The 12,583-nt window shown below is 49.4% G+C and overlaps 2 protein-coding genes and 1 long non-coding RNA gene across 6 annotated transcripts in view; 2 read left to right on the forward strand and 1 right to left on the reverse strand.

Annotated features, from left to right (window-relative positions):
- Positions 1 to 8,166, forward strand: part of FBXO16 (F-box protein 16) — a gene marked incomplete at its 5' end in the record, with an annotated part of 30,955 nt that extends 22,789 nt beyond the window's left edge. The window contains 3 exons of the mRNA XM_082049711.1: positions 904 to 1,009; positions 4,782 to 5,007; positions 7,811 to 8,166. Coding sequence (XP_081905837.1) covers positions 904 to 1,009; positions 4,782 to 5,007; positions 7,811 to 7,878 — 400 coding nt within the window. The 3' untranslated portion in view covers positions 7,879 to 8,166. The remainder of the gene's footprint in view (positions 1 to 903; positions 1,010 to 4,781; positions 5,008 to 7,810) is intronic.
- The window catches only part of LOC309438404, a 105,957-nt gene continuing 94,496 nt past the window's right edge, over positions 1,123 to 12,583 (reverse strand). For 2 of the 4 annotated variants that reach the window (XR_014183785.1, XR_014183786.1), the window contains exons 2-7: positions 8,161 to 8,364; positions 7,065 to 7,376; positions 4,863 to 4,932; positions 3,420 to 3,547; positions 2,905 to 3,331; positions 1,123 to 1,606 (exon numbers count right to left, since the gene is read on the reverse strand). This is a non-coding gene — a long non-coding RNA (uncharacterized lncRNA). Of the gene's footprint in view, positions 1,607 to 2,904; positions 3,332 to 3,419; positions 3,548 to 4,862; positions 4,933 to 7,064; positions 7,377 to 8,160; positions 8,365 to 9,011; positions 9,250 to 12,583 lie in introns of those variants that run through there. The other 2 variants (XR_014183788.1, XR_014183787.1) reach the window with 2 other exon arrangements.
- Positions 9,684 to 12,583, forward strand: part of ELP3 (elongator acetyltransferase complex subunit 3) — a 103,124-nt gene continuing 100,224 nt past the window's right edge. Inside the window, exons 1-2 of the mRNA XM_082049709.1 lie at positions 9,684 to 9,802; positions 12,352 to 12,451. Of these exons, the coding sequence (XP_081905835.1) occupies positions 9,784 to 9,802; positions 12,352 to 12,451 (119 nt within the window). The 5' untranslated portion in view covers positions 9,684 to 9,783. The remainder of the gene's footprint in view (positions 9,803 to 12,351; positions 12,452 to 12,583) is intronic.

The raw sequence follows: 12,583 nt of genomic DNA on the forward strand, positions 1-12,583 counted from the left end.
TGCTGGTGTTGGCTGCTTTTGAGGATGTGTGTGTTATGGGTTGTGACTCTACTTCTGTATAAAGATAAACGTTGCTTTTAGTGTCTATTTCTACTCTTTATATTCATGGTTTTGTATTCATACTGTGCTTTTTAGCCAAACGAGAGCCTTGAGATGCTGGTGATGGGGCTGGGAGATCAACCCAGCCAGCACACAGTTGCTTTATATTCACTAATTCTGTATTGCAGAGTTGGAATGTGGAAGGGGAATGAACAACTTCCGACTCAATGTGTTTAAGGACTGACTAAGTTCTTAAGAAAATCCTCCTCATAGTATGGATTTTACTCCTGGTATTGGAAAAACGTAACAACTGGCCATGTTCTGGTGTACTTAATTTTCAGAGTCTGGAATATTCCTGTTCTGCCAGTTAATTATATGGACTTTATTAATAGCTGCATATAAATTTATATACATACACATTTATGGAAACATATACAAGGAGAAGTATTTGGCTATGAAAACAATGAATAAATAACCTGTTGGACAGGCAGTCCTCCAGCCTTATTTATGTTACAAGTTACATGGACTTAACAGAAAACTCCTGAACTGATTTAGCTAAACTTGTCTTGCTGTGAATTCCCTTAAGCTGGTGTAGCATATTTAGTGATTTTAGCTTAAATCAGTAAATCTCAAGCTAAGGGCACGTGTCTGAGTGCTGTAAACTTACCATTACCTTAAAGACCAGCAAGTTGCCACCTTCCTCTGGGCCGCCGCATCCAATCGTGCGCTCTTGGTCTGCCCCAGGTGCAAGATGAAATGTGTTATCTCAAACCGTGTCTTTTTGGGTGGCAACATCACAAGGGATTTTCTTTTTCTCAGCCCCAGGAAACCAGCTTGTTAATACTGTTCTGTTCCACTCTGCAGGAGAAAGAAAGGAGGAGGGGAGACCCCGGACCTCAGCCGGCAGGCAGCGGAGAGAAAAAAGAGAGCGAGTCGTGGATCTAATAAGCTCCATAAAGCAAAATCACTGGCAAGTATCACCCGCTTGGAATTATATCAACCGCAGCCCAGCGGCAGGGACACCCAGGAACATTTTGGCTCAGCGCTGTCTGTATGTAAGCAGTGACCTTGTTATCCGCTCCTCCGTCACGTATCCCGACAGCCAATTTCCATTGTTTCCCAAAGCACCGGATCAATTCTCTCTCTCAATTCTCAATTCTCTCCTCAAAGCTGCTCTTCTGCGCTCGCAACTTGTGATCGGGACAACTCGATGGGGGTTTATTCTCTGTTCATCAGGCTGAGCCTGAGCGAGCAGCCCCAGGGTCTTAATACTGAGGATTCTTTGTGCTCCTGGCTGGTAAAATAGGGCGTCCTCCCATGAAAGGAGTCCGGGGAAGTCAGGCTTCCAGAAAACACCCCAGCTCGAAGCTTTTGTAGATACGGCGACGAATAACTGTCGGAAGAAGGACGTGCTCACAAGCGTATCGGGGGTTCTTCCAGACCTGGAAGCACGTTTCCTAAGTGATGAAAGCGAGGGAACGCACGTGAGTTGAGCTAAAGAAGGTTTCCATGAAAGAGAGGCATTGTGTCCTGAGATTGGGAGGCATTCTCCTGCCCCAAATGCAGCCTGTTGGCGAGGAAATAGATTCAGTCAGTGTTAAAGAACGGAAAATATAATTATTCAGCATGTGTATTGCATTTTCCATTCCCTGATGGCTTCCTCTGGAGCCCTTAGATCAGAGCGGCCTTACGTGGTTTCATTCCACCACGGCTTCCTGTTTCAAATTTAAAGCTATTTTATTGTCAGTCTAGAAGTGAAAAAATCTTAGTTCAGGGTAAAAAAAGGTGAATTTGGTTTTCTTTCCCCAGATTTTAGAAAAATTAGGTGTTCTTCGAAGTTACTTAACCTGAAACCCACGATCAGGAAGGCACGGGCACTTAGTCTGACTCCCACCATAACATCCAACCCCTCCCGCGTAACGTCAATGGGAGTTTTTGCTATAAATTGCAGCAGCAGAGGGTTGAATGGTATGTGCGGATGTGTCACCTTCTGTCCCTTCAAAAGGGACATGATGATTCCTCGAGCAAACAGTCACCAGAAAGCACGTAGCCAACACAAAATGCTCACAGATGTCTAGGGGAACATGCGGAGTCGGCAGGTACTGAATCCTCACCCCACAAAAAGCCCTGGGACAATCTTCAAGCCACTGCCTATTTCCAAGCTCCACCATGATCCCTCGGTCCCTCCTAGGCAGTTAGGACAGCCTAACCTTGGTGACATGAGCCCAGACAGAGCTCTGTGTCTTGGTGCTGTGCAATTTCGGTAGCACTGGCTTCTCTTTGTGTGAAAAACCTGGTAGTTGTCGTGTGACTCTTTCCTAGACCCTTACATTAAAAATAGGCTTTTATTTCTCTAAAGTTGCCCAAATCTCAGTAGCAGAGCTGTGTTTCTTATTCTCTGATGTATAAACACGCTGTTAGGCTGGCCATTAATGACTACATGACAGTAAAAGTTAAATTGTGGTACGCTGATGCATAGAAAATAATATATAGCTTGCTAGGAATAATCCAAAATTAATTTCCATTTATTATTAAGGTAGCATTGGGAAATCTTGTTGAAATGGAGACCTTTGAAAAGACTTGTATTTAACTGACTCCAAATAAAGAGGCTTAATGCTCAAAATCTTTTAGTAAATCCTTAGAAGAACAGACTGTGACAAAAGTGCCCCAAGCAAGCAAACATCAAGTCAAATGAACATGAAGCTCTTAAGTAGATCAATGATTCAAGGGCAGAAAGTAGGTGAGAATAAAGTAAATTACAGCCAATAATGAAGATGTGAAAAGGGCTATTTTATGGAGCTCCAAGCTCCGGAGGCGGATGAACAGCACACAAAAAGAGAAGAAACACGTAATTAAGGTGATGACCTGAGTCCTGGAATTACATCCACTGGCTCCACGTTTGCGTGCGGTGAATCAGTTCTCCTCCTAGTAAATCTGTGAGGTTTTGGAGTTTATTAGTAATCATGGCAACTGTAGCAGAAAATGTGACCAGGCTCACACTTCATTTGGAATAAATTAAATGAGCTAAATTAGAATAAGTAGTAAATTACAATCAATTAAATTAATTAGGTCTCTGAATGAAGGGCCGCGTTCTTTCTTATGGATGCGCATGTCTCTGCAGCGGGGAGGGAATTCCTGCTCTCTCTTTACCCAGGGACATGCCTTACTCGAAGGATACGTCTAGTTGCAGTGTTAACCATCTCTTGAAGTGCTTTGCTGGATCAAGGTTTACGGCTTGTCTATACCCCCGTGATGCTCGCGTTGCCTTCAGCAGCTGCTCTCCCGGTATTTTCTGAAGAAAAGCGAAGAATACAATGGGTTGGGTGACTCCTCCAGGCTGGGCATGGAAACCAGATTGGGTTTGGGCCACTCTGTTGTACCTCTGTCCACTCTGACACGGAGCTATGTTGTCCATCATGATTTTTGTCCCTCCAAGTCCCTTGGCAGGTGTCACCGCTGCCACATCAGCGTCCTTTAGACAGAACTTCCACCGAGGACTCTGCTGCAGCTTCTCAGCAAAACGAGAAGTGAAAATTCCCAGATACTTTATTAGGAACACACAATTTGATGGATGTTTTTGACAGCTTTGCAAATGACTGCGATGTCAGCAATCAGGGGCCGGTTTTGCCTTTCGGGCTGTCTGCTTGTTTCTATTCGAGACAGCTCCACCCTCACAGCTGTTTCTGAATTACTGACTTATTTTTAGTACTCACTAAATAACGTTTTCTTGACAGGATCAGTCATTCTTGCCTCACTGCCTATATCCTAAGGTGATAAGATTGCAGCATTTGAAGTCAGGAATATATTTCCCTATGACGTATTGACAGAGAATTGATGTTTTGAGTATGGATCACATTTACGTACCATGTGGGTACAGCCCACATGAAGCTCCTCAGCACTAAGATACAGTCCTGTCAGTGTATATTTATATTCTGCAAACCTTATGTTGAATTTTATTTATTCATACAAGAAATCCTGTTGAACTTCATGGGACTACTCCTGAAAGTGAAAATAACTCAGCATAATGTTTGCATATTCAAGCTCAGCTTTTATACGTCACTCTAATTTTAAAAGTATAACCTGGCTCTAATAATCATGGCCTGTCTGTCCCTTAGAGCTTTGGCCACCCACATATTGCTTTTTAATGAGTTGCTACATAAATGTTTGGGTTTGGTAACGTTTGTTCACTATTGTTACCAAATAATTCATATCAGTCAATAAAACCCAAAGCTGCCGGTCTGCAGCACCTGTGTTTTTTGACTATTTGGGATCTTGCTCCAGGAATAAACAATCATGGTGTTGCTAAGGGGATTTTTTTGCTTAATTTTTATTTTACTTCAGTAAAATATTCACTGAACAGGATGTTAAAACAAACTTCACCCTTTACACTGCGAGACTTCAAACAGCAAGCGAGACTGGGATTAGTTGCAGCCATATGCCCAGGGGAGAATTTGTACATTAACAGATGAACTGATGTGAAGAATCAGTTAATGAGGGTTTGGCTTTACTAGCATCAGTTTCTAATTGGGTCCTTTTCTCCTTAAGGTAAATTTCAACCAGAGCACAGATCACTGCAAGTAATGCAGATTATGCTTTATCATTTAGGGATATCATTTTGGAATATAATTTATAGAATGGAGATAGAATATATAGAATTTATACAAGTTCTCAATGGACTCTGACATTTTCAGCCCCTCTGAAGCTGTCGGGATGATATGACTTTTACTGCCTTCTCTTCCCAGCTATCACTTTCTGCAGATCTTCAATCTGTTCCAAAAACACCAGTTCGTCCCAGCTGGGCCGCTCACCAGTCAACCGGTTACCTGCCCTCCATAGCGGCAGCAAAGATCCTGCTCCAGAGCTCCCAGTGGAACGCCGGGATCCCACCAGCACCTGTTCGAGCCCCAGTGCCAAAACCACATGAAAGAGGAGAGAAAGACTTCACAAGGACGAACAGCAGGTCCCCATGTTAGTGTCCTGCCCTGTGCCGCGGGGAGGCTATTGCAGAGATTGCCAAGATCCCAAATTAGCGTGCGGAGGGAAAGAGATGGTGCCGACAGCGTATTTCCATAGGAGAAGGAGAAGGCAGGCGTTCTGGATGGTGGGAATGCAGATGACAGTGATTTGCTGCATCAAAAGAGAACATATGGCCAAAGACGTCACATCTAGCACTTGTGAGAGCCACCTGCCTGTCACAGCTGTCATCTTGATATTGAACGCTGGCACGGGATTCACACGGGTTTAACTCGCTAATACTCAGTGGCAGAGCAAGAGATAGAATCACATAATCACAGAATGGTTCTGCTTGGAAAAGACCTTTAAGATCATTGAGTCCAACTGATACCCCACCCCAGCACTGTCCCATGTCCTGAGAACCTCATGTCCGTCTGTCCAACCCTCCAGGGATGGTGACTCCAGCACTGCCCTGGGCAGCCTGTTCCAATGCCCCACAGCCCTTTGGGGAAGAAATTGTTCCCCACATCCAACCTCAACCTCCCCTGGCGCAACTTGAGGCCGTTTCCTCTGCTCCTGGCGCTTGTTCCTGGGGAGCAGAGCCCGACCCCCCCTGGCTCCAAGCTCCTTTCAGGCAGTTCAGAGATCAGAAGGTCTCCCCTCAGCTCCTGTTCTCCAGCTGAACCCCCCAGGTCCCTCAGCCGCTCCCATCACACTTGTGCTCCAGCCCCTCACCAGCTCCGTTCCCTTCTCTCCACTCGCTCCAGCACCTCAAGGGCTCTTTTTGGTGTGAGGGGCCCAGAACTGCCCCCAAGATTGGTGGTTTGGCCTCCTTGGTGCCCAGCACAGGGACGGTCACTGCCCTGGGCCTGCTGGCCACACCAATGCTGGTACTTAGGTCAGAAGTGACAATGGGCTCAATCCAAAGTCCACAGGGACTCTGCCAGGTCCTGGATTGATGCCAGGATGACCTGAGATGGTTGGGCTGGAAGCAGAACATTCAGCAAATTACAGAAGAAAGCAATCAGCTCAAGGGAGATGAGGAAGCAACTGCCTTCTAAATGACAGAACCCCAGGGAATGGCAGAAGATGTGCCAGGGAAGGTCAGTGGGACATGAGGAAAAGGTTCTTCACCCAGAGGTGCTGGACACTGAACAGGCTCCCCAGGGAGGTGTCACGGCCCAACCTGACAGTGTTCAAGAAGAGACTGGACAACGTCCTCAGACACACGGGGTGACCTGTGGGGTGTCCTGTGCAGGGACAGGAGTTGGACTCCATGATCCTGGTGGGTTCCTTCCAGCTCAGGACATTCTGTGATTCTATGAGTGACATAATAGAACCCAATTTCATGGCATTTCAGTCTAGGATTGGCTTGGGCAGCTGTTTTTGAAGACCTCACCTCTTGATACACCCAGCACCTCCATGCCTGCAGCCTGCTGGGAATGTATTGGCTATTTTTCAGAAGCACCCAACATTTTGGCAGATTTTGGTGAAAGTCCTATTAGTTCACAAGTGGGTTATCAACATAAGGATTGTAGTCTGTGACCCTGATGATTTTTAATAGCACAAGAACAGTGGTGGATAAAGAACCTGGAGTGAACAAAGGAAAAGAGGCTTCTGATGTGATAATATTGGCATTTTCAAAGAGATCACAGAGGTGGAGTGAGGGGAGCTCCTACAGGGCAGCAACCATCTGGTAATTATTGATGATCCCAGCTAGGAAGGAGCTAACAGAGCACGTGGAAACCTCCAGCATCCCTTTGGATCTCCCTGGCGTAAGGGTTTTTGCAGGTCCGTAGGCTAACCACTCATGAGGAGGATGCACGGTGCAAATGAGCGATCGCAAATCCTTCTGTGGGAGAAGAAAGAAAGAATCCAAACACAGGTGAAGGATGATATGTAGGGGAAAGCACTGGAATGAGTAAGATGAGGCCCAAGGAAAGCTTCATGTAGGAAGCAGGACATAAATGCACCCTGGTCGTAAAAGCCACGAGAGGAAAGCATTGAGGCTAGAGTTACAGACGCACGTATTTCTAAAGAAACACAAGTTTTCTACAAACTAAAGCTCTCACCCTGAAGTCACACTGCCTGGGCAGAGCCTTAGGAAGGTTTCAGGCTGGACTGAAGAGTTAAGCAGAGACTCGGGGCCTTGGTTGAGTTCTTGGTTGTCCCAGTCGATCAAGGGAATCCCACAGGTCTGGCAGCAGCGCTGTGACCTCCCAGGATTGTGGCACTTAGCTCTGATGCTGCCACCCGGGAGGCGCTGGGAACAGGGAAAAAGTGGTTCTTCAGTCTCTTAATTTCTGCAAAACAATTGGCAACGGCTGCTGGGGTGCAGTTTGGTGTTGTCAAAGAGGATGAGGAGGATGGAAGAAGTGGAGCTCCTGTAGGGAAGTGATCACATGGTCATTATTCATTATTTGCAAGGCAAAACTATGTATTTTTTGTATCAGAGAGAGACAAATCCTATCTAAATTCCTTCAGTGGCCACTCCCGGACCTTTGTGATCTCTGCCAGGACTTTCCCAAGGTAAACTCGCCAACTTTACATATTCCTGCAGCTGAGCTTTGCCAGGGAATGTCTGCAGATTGTCAGAAAGGTGGGCAGGAAAAGTAAAGATGTTTTGATTGACAACGATTTTGTCTGTAATGAGATGATGAATGCAAACCGTCTTTCAATTCAATCCAGATTTGTAAAGGTATTTGAGGTATTAAATGCCACCGAAATCCCACAGATTGGCCGACTGCCTAAATATGCTTAGAATCTGAATTTTCTGACTAAATTACTCTGATTCTGACATGATTTCTCTTTTGTCCAGCACCTCCACTGTTTGAGCCCCAGCCCTGGCACATTGCTCCATCTAACCAAGGATCTGACACAGACTAACAAAGGATCTGGAGTGTCTTTCACCCTGTGGGATGGAAACTGAATTCAGCTCTTCAAAAAATCCTGAAGGGAAGAGAGAGGTAGTAACAGGAGCTAATGATCTAAACCGTATTTTCAACCTCTCTCAGCATCTCTTGTCATTTTTTTCCTGTTACTTGTTTTTTTTTTTTCTTTTTGGAGGCCTGCTTTTCTTTGCTGCCTGTTCCCTCCTCCTCCACAATGCTGTTTTCTCATCCAGGCGGCCTCTCCCCTCCCCTCACTGCCAGGTTCACAGAGACCCACCAGAATCCAGCACTTGTCCAGGATGCCACCAGCAAGGAGACGCAGGAGCTGGTGGGGCCAGCGAGGCTCTAACAGCAACGAACAAAAGCAGTTCCCCACATGAGATGTTAATTCAGTCCTGGAACTCCCAGCCCGGAGAAGTTGTAGATGTTGAAGCACCTGTGAGCTCTAGAAGTCACTGGAGATTCATGGAAGGATCTCAAGCTAATTTAATAGAATCATAGAATCATTTTTGTTGGAAAAGACCCTCAAGAACGAGGCCGACTGTTACCACTACCCCATGTCCCTGAGAACTTAATTTCACAGTATCACAGCATGTTTGGGATTGGAAGGGACCTCAAAAGCTCATCCAGTCCAATCCCCCTGCTGGAGCAGGAACGCCCAGGTGAGGTCGCACAGGAACATGTCCAGGCGGGTTTTGAATGTCTCCAGAGAAGGAGACTCCACAACCTCCCTGGGCAGCCTGTTGCAGTGCTCTGTCACCCTCACTGAGAAGAAGTTTCTTCTCAAATTTAAGTGGAACCTCTTGTGTTTCAGCTTGATCCCATTACCCCTTGTCCTATCATGGGATGGTGACTCCAGCACTGCCCTGGGCAGCCCGTTCCAATGCCCCACAGCCCTTTGGGGAAGAAATTGTTCCCCACATCCAACCTCAACCTCCCCTGGTGCAACTTGAGGCCGTTTCCTCTGCTCCTGGTGCTTGTTCCTGGGGAGCAGAGCCCGACCCCCCTGGCTCCAAGCTCCTTTCAGGCAGTTCAGAGATCAGAAGGTCTCCCCTCAGCTCCTGTTCTCCAGCTGAACCCCCCAGGTCCCTCAGCCGCTCCCATCACACTTGTGCTCCAGCCCCTCACCAGCTCCGTTCCCTTCTCTCCACTCGCTCCAGCACCTCAAGGCCTTTCTTGGCCTGAGGGGCCCAGAACTGCCCCCAGGTTTCGCGGTTTGGCCTCCCCGGTGCCCAGCACAGGGACGGTCACTGCCCCGGTCCCTTCCAGCGCTCCCCCTTGTGCTCCCCAGGAGCCCGCAGCTCTCCCGGCACCTCCCGGGCAGAAACCTTTTACTGTTCTGTGAGGAAAACCCCGCAGGTTTCTCCTCACGCCGATACTTTGCTACCCCCTAGTGCTGACTGGGCGCAGGGACCGGCAGACAGCGGGGGGTGGGGGGTGCGGAGGGGGGACTCGCGCCTCACCGCTGACTCCACAGCAATATCGATAAATATCGGTAAATGTTGAGGGCTCCAACTTAACACCAGGCACCGTAAGTACGGTCGGACAATCAGGCACGCAGTCCCGTGGGGCCCCTGCACACACGCGTGGGGTCCCCCGGGGGACACGCCACCCCCTCAGGTAGCCCCGATGGTACCGCCCACTCCCCCGGTGTGGGTGCCCGGCTCCGGGTCGGCGCACAGCGCCCCCCGGCGGAGACACCTCACCGCCCCGCAAGCGGTGTGCGCATGCGCAGTACGGCGACATACGTACCCCGATGGGCAGCCCTCTTGTCGCTTTCCGGCAGCGCGGCTGTAAGGTGCGACGTTTTCACGACGGCGCGTGTGGCGGGGCGGTCTCGCTTCACGGCGGGAGGCGCTGGCCTGGTCCGTGAGGGGGAAGCTGGGGAGAACCGGGCAGCATGAGGCAGAAGAGGAAAGGTACCGGTGTGGGGCCGTGGGAGCGGTGTGGGGCCAGGGCAGAGCCCGGGGCTGGCGGCAGGGGGAGCCCTTACCCTCTCCCAGGAGCTCAGGGCAGTAGGACTGGGCTTTCCTGCCCCCCCGGCCCGGGGAATGAGGGTCTGTGGGGCAGGGCCGGGGCCGGACCCTCCTCTCCATTCACCTCAGACTCAGCCAGGACCTGCTGGAGACCCAGCGGCCCTTGTCACCCACCTTGTGGTAGAGATCAGGCAGGGGGTTACGTGCTGTTTGGCTAATAGAATCAAAGAATCATTTTGGTTGGAACTGACCGTCAAGATCATGGAGTCCAACCATAACCCACCCCTGGCACTGCCCCATGTCCTGAGAACCTCATGTCCGTCTGTCCAACCCTCCAGGGATGGTGACTCCAGCACTGCCCTGGGCAGCCTGTTCCAATGCCCCACAGCCCTTTGGGGAAGAAATTGTTCCCCACATCCAACCTCAACCTCCCCTGGGCAACTTGAGGCCGTTTCCTCTGCTCCTGGCGCTTGTTCCTGGGGAGCAGAGCCCGACCCCCCTGGCTCCAAGCTCCTTTCAGGCAGTTCAGAGATCAGAAGGTCTCCCCTCAGCTCCTGTTCTCCAGCTGAACCCCCCAGGTCCCTCAGCCACTCCATCACACTTGTGCTCCAGCCCCTCACCAGCTCCGTTCCCTTCTCTCAACTCTCTCCCCCTCTGCTCTGCCCTGGGGAGACCACACCTGGAATCTTGTGTCCAGTTGTGGCCCCTCAGTTCCAGCAGGACAGGGAACTGCTGGAGAGAGTCCAACGCAGCCACCAAGATGCTGAAGGGAGTGGAGCATCTCCCGTGTGAGGAAAGGCTGAGGGAGCTGGGGCTCTGGAGCTGGACAAGAGGAGACCGAGGGGTGACCTCATTAATGTTTGCAAATATGGAAAGGGGGAGTGTCAGGAGGATGGAGCCAGGCTCCTCTCGGTGACAACCAGTGGTAGGACAAGGGGCAATGGGTTCAAACTGGAACACACGAGGTTCCACTTGAATTTGAGAAGAAACTTCTTCTCAGTAAGGCTGCCAGAGCCTGGCCCAGGCTGCCCAGGGGGGTTGTGGAGTCTCCTTCTCTGCAGACATTCCAACCCGCCTGGACACCTTCCTGTGTAACCTCATCTGGGTGTTCCTGCTCCATGGGGGGATTGCACTGGATGAGCTTTCCAGGGCCCTTCCAATCCCTGACATTCTGTGGTTCTGTGATTCTGTTTGGGCATTGTAGGGGTCTGTGGGACGGGACTCCCTCCCTTTCTTGTTTCCCCTGGTCCTGTGGGTGTGGCAGCTGGGGCTTGTCAGGGCTTTACCACCTCCTCTATTGTTGTGCCTACATGTGGAGTGGGGAAATGGGGCAATAACTTTCTCCCTCCCCTCCCTGTTGTTTTGAGGAGGGTTGAAGGCCCAGCCCCAACCTTACATGAGGGTTGGAGAGACTTAGCACCCTCTGCCAGCCACCTGTTTTGTCTCCCTGTTTAACTGTCACTAGAATGCAGAGTCCTTTGCACCCATGTGGGTGTCCAGGAGTTCCTTTTGCTCCTGACCGGTGCCCTGGTTGTCTGATGTGCATTGGGGTGCAGGGGACAGGAGAGTCCAGGTGTTGCTGGGCTTGTCCCTCATGGCAGAGTGGAAAAAAACAGGGAGAAGGATGTAGGGAGCAAAGATGATGGAGGGCAGCAGCAGCAGCAGCCCCATCTGCCCCACAAAACTACCTGCAGACAGAGAGCAGATGGAGCTTTGCTGTGATGCTTCTCCTGGGTGCGTCTAAATTCCATATTTCAGCAGAGCTGAAGCAGAGCTGAAGCAGAGCACTTAGTGGTGTAGACAGAGCTGCACGAGGTGAAATAAATACACATTGTTGTTTCAAGTGTGGATAGATCATTTAATAGAATCACAGAACATTTTGTGTGGGAAGGGACCTTTAAAGCTCATCCAGTTCCCCCTGCCATGAGCAGGGACACCTTCACCAGCTCAGGTTGCTCAGAGCCCCGTCCAGCCTGGCCTGGGATGTCTCCAGGGATGGTTCAGCCACCACCTCTCTGGCCAACCTGGGCCAGGCTCTCACCACCCTCAGTGCAAACAATTTCTCCCTGAAGCAGCATTTGCTTTCCGTGATGGGGAGAGTTCTCCGAGCTGCCATCTCCGTTCGGCTTCTCCCACTGTCCTCACAAACACATTCTGTTCCTTACCACAGATGCTGGTCTCATCCGACTATTCTACTAATTGACTTTAACTTCCAATGACTTTTTGTTTCTAGCTGTTGTGCAAATTGCTCTGACACACGAAGGGGGAGTTTGTCCTAGAAGTAAAAGAAAACCAGCAATTCAAGGCCGTGACTGTAATTTTTTTGGGGAATGCTGCAAATCAAGAGTGATAACGTGGTGGCAGAATTCCCTCTGCAAGCAACAATTGTAGCAAATATTAAAAATAAACCACAGGGGAGGTGTGCCCTGTTGTCACAAGCAGTTAGAAAGCACTGACTATACATGTGGTTTGTCATTTTGTTCTCATTTCAGGAGACCTCAGCCATGCTGAGCTGATGGTGATGACAATAGCTGACATCATAAAGCAATTAATTGAGGCCCATGAGCAGGGAAAAGATGTGAATCTGAACAAGTAAGTCGTTCTGGATGACACTGAAGAGCTGGTCCACCGCTGCTGAATGTGGCCTGTACAGTCTGCTACGTTCAGGCTTTATTTTAAAATGTTTTCTTTTCACAGGCTACTCTCCTTTGTCTTAGCGTTTTC

The sequence above is a fragment of the Streptopelia decaocto genome, assembly GCF_964273445.1.
Source record: "Streptopelia decaocto genome assembly, chromosome: 3".
Taxonomy (NCBI): domain Eukaryota; kingdom Metazoa; phylum Chordata; class Aves; order Columbiformes; family Columbidae; genus Streptopelia; species Streptopelia decaocto.